The sequence below is a fragment of the Arachis hypogaea genome, chromosome 3 (assembly GCF_003086295.3).
Source record: "Arachis hypogaea cultivar Tifrunner chromosome 3, arahy.Tifrunner.gnm2.J5K5, whole genome shotgun sequence".
NCBI lineage: Eukaryota > Viridiplantae > Streptophyta > Magnoliopsida > Fabales > Fabaceae > Arachis > Arachis hypogaea.
The window spans coordinates 138,818,491-138,829,185 of NC_092038.1; the positions used below are offsets into that span (position 1 = coordinate 138,818,491).

Sequence of the window (10,695 nt, forward strand, 5' to 3'; positions counted from 1 at the left end):
GAATTGTCCCCTGATAAACAACTTTGCTTGCTTTGTTAACATTATGTTACTCTGTATTTGATCAGAAAGTCTTTGCAACCAACAATAATTAAGTAGAGACAGGTTCATGCCATTTTAGGTTCTATATAAAAATAGGCGGCATTTCCAGCTACCCATGATAAGTTGCACAAAATCTTTAGTATTGGAAATAGAAATTCAACTGTTACATTCCATTTAGGATCTATATGAAAACACCATGCATTTCACAAAATCTATAGTATTGAAAAGATATTCGACTATTACTTGATGATCAAGGAATTCCCAGCAAGAAAGCTGGCTACTCTGCTATCAACACCGAAACCAGTAGCCCTAGAATACATATGCTCTGTGCTTCCATCTCCAGTAGAAACACACAATCAAGGAAATGAATTATCCTTACGCTAAGAGGTCAGATACTCTATTTTATCCCATTCAGCGCTTTCTTTCAGCATGCCACTTGTATACCGATTTAGAGGCTGGAGTGACAAGCTCGTCTTCTCGTAGTTTGCGCTTCTTACCCTTTTTCTGGCGAGATATGGAAAATAGCTTCTTAGCATCCTAAATATCTAAATGGACTTGCAATAAGGCACATAATATGTCAATACCTGCAACTCTTTCTGCATTGACATGTCCAAGTAGATTTTCTCTAGCTGGCTGAGTCTAGTCTTCCTCGCTTCCAGCTCTTTATAGGATTTGGCAATCTTTCTGTGTATGAAAAAAATATATATCTAGTTTACAATTCAACATGCTAAAATATCAGCACGGTGTTTACTACAATTGAGATACTTACTAAAATTAATGATTTTGAGGGCATCAAAGAGAACAGATAAAATATTTGGTACAACAAATCCATAACAAGCTTCAGCAGGGAAATGTAACAAAATGTTTGATTTCAAAGGATAGGGTATTAAGCATAACGAGAACAAAATCAGTGTCTTTGAAGCCAAGTGTAAGGTGTACCTCTTAATGTTCGTAGGTAGATCATCGGAAGTAAGAGGAAGATGAACTTCTCTTCTTAGATTTTGTGATTGTAACTCTTTTGCCTCTTCCCTGCACATAAATGGCCAACAGATCAATAAAGCCATGCCTTCGGAATATATTTAAGGAATGGCAAAAATTCTGTAATGATGCACACGGTTCACAGAATAGATCTCGAAAAGGGGATAGTGGTAACCAAGTCAGAGGAATAAACTAACATCAATCCATAGGTGAAAAATGAGGGAAAAGCATCCTTACTAAATGAAGGACCTTATAACATGAGTACATCTCTAACACCATTGACATGCTACACAATCTGTGAAGCCTAAACGAATATAAATATATAATTTTCTTTTTTATGAAAATATACCATTAATTGCACAAGAAACCAGTTGAAACTTGAATTGCGAACCGAAACTTAATTTTTCAGAGCCTAACGCCATATTCAACATTATTTATCATCCATTTTACATATCACAGACAAGTAGTAACCATAGACTTGATATATGATGAATATGATACTATCACTCTAAAGAAAAGAAAAGCCAGGTTACAGCTTCTAAGAACAGCATGATCGAGCAACAATACTTAGTTCATTTGATGGGAGAATAACAGTCTTGTCATAAAGAGACTCAATCGATGATGCAGGAAACACCTATGTGATCTAAAATATTCTTGTCTTGATTCAAAATTCTCACAATCAATTCAATATGTCTTCAACATATTCATTTAATAAAAAAATGCTTCTCATTTTTTAGACATGATTACAGACAGTTATGCTATTGTGTCATTTGGTCCATGTGACTGAGCCCATTATATATGTTAATAATTGTTATTGTTCTGCGCCTTTTTATTAGTTCTGTAACTTCTACTGTGATGCTCTTGTTATTGGCTGATTGCATCAAAAGGGTAATCAAGTTCATCGGCTAAGCATTGGACTCTTCTATTTGTAGCATAAAGGTAAAACTAAAACTAAAAAGAGAAAAGGTTGCAACACATACAGAAGTGAGTGCACTAACAGACATAATATCTCCATAAAAAAGAACCAACTCATGCTAGTTATAGAATGACAGCTTCAAGAGCGCAAACCTGTCCTCAGCAAAGAAGACATGCTTATTTGGCCGCCGATTATCAGTACAGTGCAGAGTGGCATTCAGCTTCTCAATTTTCTGCAAGAAACATGAAATATTCACCAGTAAACCTAAATATAATTTTTGCACAGATCTCCATATATATTTATCAAAATTCAAAGCATTCTTTCACCTTTCTCTCACTCTGAAGCTTTTGAAGAATATATCCTATATCCTGTGTTTTCATCAGCAGAAGTTCTTCTTGGGTATACTTGTTTGCATCACTCCTACACAAAGAAGTAAACGCATCAAGAGCTCAATCCAAAAAGGAAGCAAAGAAACAATCACTGAACCAGCAATAGAAAAATAAAAAAGCACAGAAAATTCATACTCTGGTTTATGAACTCCATCAACGACTTTTGTCTTGATCATCTTAAAGTAAAATTCATCTTCGTTTCTGTTTGCCGCTTTTTCCCTAAGCCTCTGCAAAAATAAAGCAGCACAGGCAACAAAATCTATAAGAACTGCAACATCAAAACTTGGAAAAGCAAGAGAGTAAACAAGTGAAACTGTACGTACCCGTATGGTGTCCTCTTTCTTGTGGAATGCTTTTGCACGCTCAACATAGTCTTTGTGCTTCTCAAGCAAGCCAAATTTTTTCCTCGAGGACCTAATGGAAACAAAAGCATGCTCAAAAATTGAAGCAGAACCCTGATTTCTATAGAGGTAATTGAAGTTGGGTAGGAGAAAAGATGGGGTTTTGGGGACTTACGGTTGAGCGCGTTCTTTGTGGGCACGCCTGGGAATGGCATTCCTGAGGGAAGACATGTTGCAGTGACACGGAGGAGCTTCTGGGGAAGCAGGTGCGCGACAGTGGCTGTTGGTGGCTCTCGGTGGCTGCTGCAGAATTGGGGGAAAAAGTAACGGTAATTGCTAATTAGGCCCCTTGCTTCAAATCATAATCGAATGTAAACACATTGAACTTGTTTTTGCAGTAAATAATTTCAGTTATCAAAATGGGCTTATTATTGGCCTGTTTAAGACTAAGGCAACACTCATCAAGAATATCATTCACGTCCAAAAATAAAAAATAAATAAAATAAAATAAATTTATGAACAAGTTTCTAGGGTGCACATGGGCCGGATGATACCAGGTTTGTCTTGGCCCAGGACCGATCCTAAATATTGACCGGGTCTGTTTTTGAGACCCTTGCTCAACCCTAAACCTGATGAAATCTCACAACTTCTAGGCCACAATGAAACAGTAGACCAGGTAAAGAAACTATACACTGCACATACACCAGAGAATTCTCAACAGACACAGAATCAAAGAATGCTTCTCAAGAAGTGGCAATAGTGATATATATAGCAAGTCAGAGCAGTATGAGAGTTTTTAGTCAACTAGAAAAACATTATAAAAGTTTGTTTCTCTTGCAAATCATCAATGGCATTACGCTAAATGAGAAGCTAAGAGTCTCAACGACCAAAGAGTTATCTTCACACACAAAATTTGCTTTTGTCACATGTTTTGTAAGCCTTGATCAACACTCAGCACCAAGGATGCAATCATAAGATCAGAATACTACACATAGGCAACACCAATACAAAGGATCTGAGAAAATCTCAGCTTCATTCCAACCATTTTGATTCTCACAATCAATCAGCATTGTCAAAAGATCATTCCTTAAGACGTAGTACTTTGATCACAATCTACATTAAGCAATTGTCCTCAAATAGTTGAAAACAAAAGTAAAGGAGTTCTGCTGCAAATTATTATATAATTTAACAATAACATTAATTCACAAGTGCAAATATAAAAGTGCCATCTACATTCTCCAAATAAAGAAACAAGAAAAACATGCATCTACAAAACTAATTACCCTTAGCCTTATGGTCAGCCACAACATTGAGAATAGGCAAGCTACTGAGGAACTCATCAAGTCTCACAAAGAACACAATCCCATATTATTTATGTAACACTGATACTATATATTTTTATATAACATATGCACAGTATAACAGAATCAACATAATAAACAATCAAATTTTAGCAATAATAGGCTGCTACCTACTGGTTTGAACGACGACGAGCTGGTGGTTGGGGCAGCGACGATCAAAGACAACAGCGTGGTCGGTGCGAGGAAAGCCGCGAATCTTGGTGGATTGGTGGTTGAGGCTGGCTGGCTGGTGAGGAAGAAAGGGAAGAAGGCTGTGGCTGCTTGGCTGGCGTGCGCCTACGCGGTGGTGGCCGTGGCAGGTGGCTGAAGCATGAAGAAGAAGGGGAAGCAACCACGTTGAAGCACGGGTTCGGTGTGTGCACTCTGCACTGCCCTAAACCCCTAACATAGGAATTGGGTTCAACCCGGCCTGGTGAAATGACCCGAACTTTGACTTTAGCCGGATCACTATTAAGTCGGGCCAATTTTGACCCAAACCAAACCATGTGCAGAGTTGTGCACCCTATTTTCTACTATTATTAATTTATTAGTAAAGACCTCAAAAATTAAATTAATTTAAATTTTCAAAAAAATAAAAAAATTGAGATTTTCTTTTAAGATAAAAAATTAAAACAATTGATATGACACAATCTTGCATTTTGATATCTGATGGTAGCATAAAGTAAAACTATTTTGCGTTGTTAGTGCATATAAATTAGGGTTAATAATTAAATTAGCCTTTGACGAGGTTAAACATTAACTAACAATATATACAATATTTAGTATATCAAATTAAATGTTAAACAGAATTTTTTATGAAAATTTATTAATTTAGTTTTTAGATTATAGTAGAATTAGGGTTTATACTAAGAACTAAATTGATAGATTTTTATAAACATATTTGATCAATGTCTAATTTGAACATGCTAAATATTATGTATGCTGTTAATTAACGTTGGACGAAAATTGTTTTTTTATGGGTAAAACTGAACGACTTATTTTTCAAAGACTAATTTGATCATTAAGACATTAACTCAAATAAATTAATTCTAAAACTAAATTGTATTATCTGGTCAATCAGTTTTTTTTCAGTTATATAAATAGTTAACTACCAATTTAGTACTCGAAAGATTTAGTTGACAAAAAAATCTTTAAAAGATGTCATCGACAAACAAACAGCTTGAATGATTTAAAAATGCGACAAAAATAACAAATAAATATATTTTTTGTAAGCGACAAAAAAACTTTTGTATTTAGCAAAGGATTTATCCATTTCATCTTAATTTTTGTGACAATATTTGAATAAATCTTTAGAAACTATACGAAAAATTTGAAGCAATAATTTTTTATTTATTTTTCAGAAAAATGTGGTTATTTACAATAATTTGAAGCAATAATCTTTTGTAAATTTATTTATCTTAAGCATCTTTTAATTTTTTTTTGTGAGAGATATAAACTTTCGCATGTCATTTTATCAGTTTCCTGTATGCGGTATCATGGATTGGCTTCAATTTTTAATTTTCTCGATTGATGAGCATTGGGCAAGTATCTTTGTGCACTTGAAATCTAGAATACTTTTGGTGAATGATTCTTGTGTTATTGTTCCTACTATTGCTTACGACAATGAGAGCGCAGCACCTACGACAGGAATAAAATATTTAGGTGGATACTACAATGAAGATTTTATAATTGTCTTCATGTGATAATTTTTTCTTTTGATCCTTGGATGATGGATTGTATAATTAGATTTTGATATGATATAAAAGTATTGTCTTTGTTTAAAACGTAGCTAAATAAATAAATCACACTTTTAAACGAAACATCTTCTCATGAAGATGTTTTTGCCATCTTTATTTGAATAGTTGCCAAATATTTATAGTGTTTTGAGAAAGCAGAGCCCAAGCAAAAAGCATAGTGCTACTCTAAGTCTATAATATCAGACAAATTTATCATGGAAATATTAGAAGAATGAATCCTAACCATCATATGATATCATGATGGTCGAAATTTATTTATATATTTCAATTTTTATCATGAACCTGTTCTCTACTAGACAAGAAGCAGAGAAAAATGAAATAATTATAGCCTCCAGTTACATGTGGCTGCCTCCATAGTCCATACCACAACAATAGCAACATTGTAACAACTGTAAACCTTGCGACCTGTATGTGAGCATGCACCTTTTATTAATTCCTCTCACCACCCCTCCCTTCCCCCATTGCCATGAATGAAATCAAGCATAGTATTCAATCAGATTGCATCAGTTAACATAAAACAATGCAATCTTATTTCAACTTTTTCCTAACAAGGACTACCCTGGCAAAGTCCACCCAGCACCATGGATCTTCCGCAAGCAATGGACCAACAATGTACGTTGAAGTTGAATCAAATTACTTGAATTATTTTGTTGCAGCTATTTTCTGTATACAATGTGACTCCGGGAACCAGCTAAGGTATATTAACACCCTGTAACCTTTGCTCCCTCTTGTAAAGTTTCCCCTTGTATCTACATCATGCCATAAACTGATCACAATGACTGAACTGAATTCGTTCTTAGAAGCTTTTTTGGTTTACGCTTCTCCACAACTGGGATGACAAACTCAAGAAGCTGCAACAAGTAATTTAAAGTTATAGAGACAAGTTTGACAACAAATCATTGAAAGTAGTGAGTTGTTTGAAGTTGGCTGGTGACCTTTTTTTTACCCTATGCATATACCAAAATGAATGAGAAAGATCCAAACTATAACAAACAAGTTTGCAACTAATACTGGCAAGTAGAAACAACTATGCTGCTAGTGCAATAGGAGAATGAAAACAAGAGACCATTTTATCAATGGATATAACTGTCGATTTGCCAATTCCACAAAACACCCTCAAGATTTTTAAATATATGATAGCCTGCAGTTTCAAATAAACTGGCACTTATGAACTTAATTGAAGAGTATACAGAAGCCTAGCTCAAGCAAGCCTGCATAACTAAACAAGAAGGGTAGCCATGACAATTTAGGTTGCATACAGCTGTTAAAGTAGTTTTATGTTTGACCAAAGCATCATTATACATGGTATTGGAAACTAAAATCCTAGGAAATAGTTTTCACAGAGGATTACAATTTCATTTATAGTAAATGATATTATACCTTCCTGCTATTGTTTTTGTATATGTAACTACTATTAGTGTAATATATAAAGTTTAGTTTCTCACAAACAAGTTCTTAACCATGTTCTGTTTCTAACAACATCTATGCTCTGTACTAAACAATGAAAGTCATGTAGAATGAGGTTCATTGGAAGATTGCTAATGTAATGAAGAGCAGAGGTAAATTTAAGCATTTAAGAATTAGCTCTTCACAGAGAGCTGTAATAGTCAAGTTGCACATCTCTGGCTATGTCTATACACAATCAGGCGATCATTTTTCCATATTTCTAAACAATGTTTAGCTGGAACTTCCTACATTTTTCATTTTTAACACTCAAGCCAAAGCTTCAGTCTGCCATTGAAGCCACAACTATAAAGGATTAACGAGTCTGTTTTGTCCAGAATAGAATGTGAATTCTTTAATAGATACATATCTTCACATGACAGTTTCAATCACATAAGATCAAATACACAAGAATACGCAAATTGAGTTAACAGAAAGTGAGATACATTACATACCTCCTTCAATCTCTTCTTTTTCTTTTCAGCCTGCAGTCAGCCAACTTAATCAATAAATCAGATTTTAGGCAAAAAATGTAAAGATTCTCAAGAAGAATAAACCAGGTGAGTAAAAAGAAAAAGGTTGAAACACAATATGTGAGACACATTAAATACAAAGCATAAAGTTTAAGTTTGTATTCGCAATAAAAGGCCACCAAAGGCACAATTGGATAGAAGAAGGATGAATAGTGTGATGGCCTAAGAAAAAAACCAAAAGAAGAATCTCTATCCTAAGTGTTGGATGGGTATGTTACAGTATTATTGATGCCTACTCCAACAAAACCATGTGCTAGAATCTTAAGACTGAAGTCTAAAACAGCTAAAATAACATCACTGTCAAGACCTCCACCATTGGCTTTTTCAATCTAGCCAAACAAAGAAAGAAATGGACATGTATAAGTGTCAAGCAATAACATGTAATAATATATATATATAATAATGGGCACCTCTTCACTCAATAACCGGGCATTCTCTATCTCCAGCTGTTGAACATTAGACTCAAGGTCAGTTGTGTAAGCCTGTTAAAGGAAGAAGAGCATCAAAGACTATTTCCCATTAGAGAGTAAGTGGTCACAAAACCAGACAAAGGCTAAGCATAAAATAAAATAAAAGAAAAGAAAAACCTCAACTTTAATTCAGTTCCTGTTCCTTCCAACTCAACTATTAAAGCCCCCCAATAGTGAGATTCCCTAACAGTGAACCTCACTTACCACATAAGAATCTCCATTTTCCAAACATCAAATAAAAATATATAAAAAATAAAACTTTATTAAAAAATAATAGAAAAAGGGGGTAAGTACCTGCTTGCGTTCCCTGGACCTAGCAGCAGACTCACGATTCTTGATCATGCGTCTCTGCTTTTGAAGAGTGGCCTTGTCCACTGGTTCCTCCACCGCCCTTCTCTTTCCCTTTGCCACCGCAGCTGCCCCTCCTCCTCCACCACCGCCGCCTCCTCCTGATGATGACGAGGGTGCTGGGACTCCACTTGCCACCGCAGCATCAATCCCATTGGCAAAAGGCTCAGCTGCGGAGGAGGATGAGCCTTCAACGGCGGGCACCTGCGGGAACTGATGAGGAACAGGATGATGATTATGAAGAGAAGCAACAGCGGTGACGTCATCAGCAGTGACGGCAGCGTTTTTTGAGAGGAAAGCCTCAAGGGTCATTTCCTCGAACGGGTGGTGATTATGGTGAGTTGAGTCTCTGTGAGAGTGGGTTAGGATCATGTCTTTCCAGACATCATCGACGGTTTTGGGTGGAGGAGGAGGGGATGAAGAAGGATTTGAGGGGTGAGAGGTGGTGGTTGTTGTGGTGGTGTAGATGGAGTTTAGAAGATCGTCCATTACCATGGACGAGTTTGAATAATAATGCAGATTTTGATTGTGAAGAAGGGAATAATAATTAGAAGAAGCAGCAGCAGCAGAAGAAGAAGAGGAAGAAGAAGAAGAAGAAGAAGAGTCGCGTGGCAGATCCGTATTCGTCGTGACAATCTTCGACGACGCCATGCCGCGTTTCTAGCTCTCTCTTTCTCTTTTTTCTGTTATAATAGTAGTGTTTGTTTTTTTCTTATTTTCCTTTTCTTTTTCTTTGATTGGATACTTGGATGGACGGATTTGCCACTATAAAAAGGGTTTGGGAGTGAGTGAGTAAGGAAGCATTGCGATTGGCCAATTTGGGAACGAATATTATGTCATCATCGTACTCTTCACAGCTCAGTTGCTTCGCCCTACCCTACCCTACGCAACCACCCTTTGGCTTTACTTCACTTTCACATTGGAATTCGGGATCTACCCCTTAAATACATACTTAACTACTTATAGTACACTCTATTAAGTTATTAACAATTTACCATGAAGATATTTTACGTACATACTCAATTATCGTAGTATTTTATTTATTTTATATAGTTAGTGTATGAAACTAAATATTTAATGCAATTATATAATAAATAACTATTTATGCATGATACTATTAATAATATTTAAAATGCACTTAACATTGCTGGAGAGTTGGCTCTTAGTTGATTAAATAGGCAGACAATATTTCAAGGGTTAAATACTAGTTATTATTTACTAATTGAATAGTGAATACGATAAAAGAGTATAACAAAATGGCTAAAGGTAAGCTAATTTAGGAGTTTATAATAGAATAGAAGTGAATGGACAACCAAAATAACTATAATAGAAATGAATATTATAGAAAGGTGAATACATCGGTCATTAAAATTAATTTAGTCTCTAATATTTAAATTAAATTTAATTTTTTTATTATTTAAAATATTTTATTTTTGTCTTAAATATATTATTTCTTATTTTAGTTTTTTAATAAAAAAATTCCTTTTAAAAATACTTTTTTTTCTCTATTATCATCTTTTTCTAAATAATGATAACAATCCTAACAATAGCCATAATGATAATTATAGATTTAATAGTAGAATTGATAAAACAATAAATCAAAAAAGATAATAGTTGAAAAAATAGTATTTTTGAAAAGAAAATTTTTTTACCATAAGACAAATGAGGTAGAATAGAACGTTTGAGCAAAAATAAAACGTTTTAATTTAAAAGTAGTACATAATTCGAGTTAAGCCTCATTTTAGTCTCTGAGATTAACAAGTTACACTAATTTGGAAATGAATTCTCTCCAGTTTTTTAACACTTGAGAGAATAAAGTGTGATCTCCCACCTTTAATTCTATAAGTGAGACCAAAAATAAATAGAAGAGAGAGAACAATAAAAGGTAAGATTAAACACCGAACATTATCCAGTTTTTTTCTTTTTACTGGAGAGGATCCACTACCTTTAGTCCCTGATTTCTTAATTACTACAATTTGGTCTTCCAAATTAAAAAAAAGTACATTAATATAGTCCTTCGTGTATTTCCTATCACCGGAACTCAAACGCTATTAGTGACGTGACTCAAGCATTGCCTCGCTAGACATATTAAAACGACATTGTACGCATTTTGATGCTAAAAAATGCATTAAACTAGGTCG

At 34.8% G+C, this 10,695-nt stretch overlaps 2 protein-coding genes across 5 annotated transcripts; both read right to left on the bottom strand.

Annotated features, from left to right (window-relative positions):
* Positions 1 to 88: 88 nt before the first annotated feature.
* LOC112734495 (probable U3 small nucleolar RNA-associated protein 11) lies at positions 89 to 4,513 on the bottom strand. 4 transcript variants are annotated; one of them, XM_025783838.3, is made up of 9 exons: positions 4,139 to 4,513; positions 2,839 to 2,966; positions 2,646 to 2,736; positions 2,458 to 2,549; positions 2,260 to 2,353; positions 2,086 to 2,165; positions 979 to 1,068; positions 624 to 723; positions 89 to 543 (listed from the first exon to the last, which is right to left on the bottom strand). In XM_025783838.3, exons 2-9 carry the CDS (start codon positions 2,892 to 2,894, stop codon positions 451 to 453), a joined length of 696 nt encoding a protein of 231 aa, XP_025639623.1. In that variant the 5' UTR covers positions 2,895 to 2,966; positions 4,139 to 4,513; the 3' UTR covers positions 89 to 450. The 4 variants fall into 4 exon arrangements, with proteins under 4 accessions (XP_025639623.1, XP_025639622.1, XP_025639625.1 ...); XM_025783837.3 differs by having other exon boundaries at positions 4,135 to 4,502; XM_025783840.3 differs by having other exon boundaries at positions 2,839 to 2,963; positions 4,139 to 4,421.
* Positions 4,514 to 5,963: 1,450 nt separating this feature from the next.
* LOC112734494 (G-box-binding factor 4) lies at positions 5,964 to 9,571 on the bottom strand. The gene is made up of 4 exons (XM_025783834.3): positions 8,501 to 9,571; positions 8,147 to 8,218; positions 7,659 to 7,688; positions 5,964 to 6,611 (listed from the first exon to the last, which is right to left on the bottom strand). Exons 1-4 carry the CDS (start codon positions 9,203 to 9,205, stop codon positions 6,531 to 6,533), a joined length of 888 nt encoding a protein of 295 aa, XP_025639619.1. The 5' UTR covers positions 9,206 to 9,571; the 3' UTR covers positions 5,964 to 6,530.
* Positions 9,572 to 10,695: the final 1,124 nt, after the last annotated feature.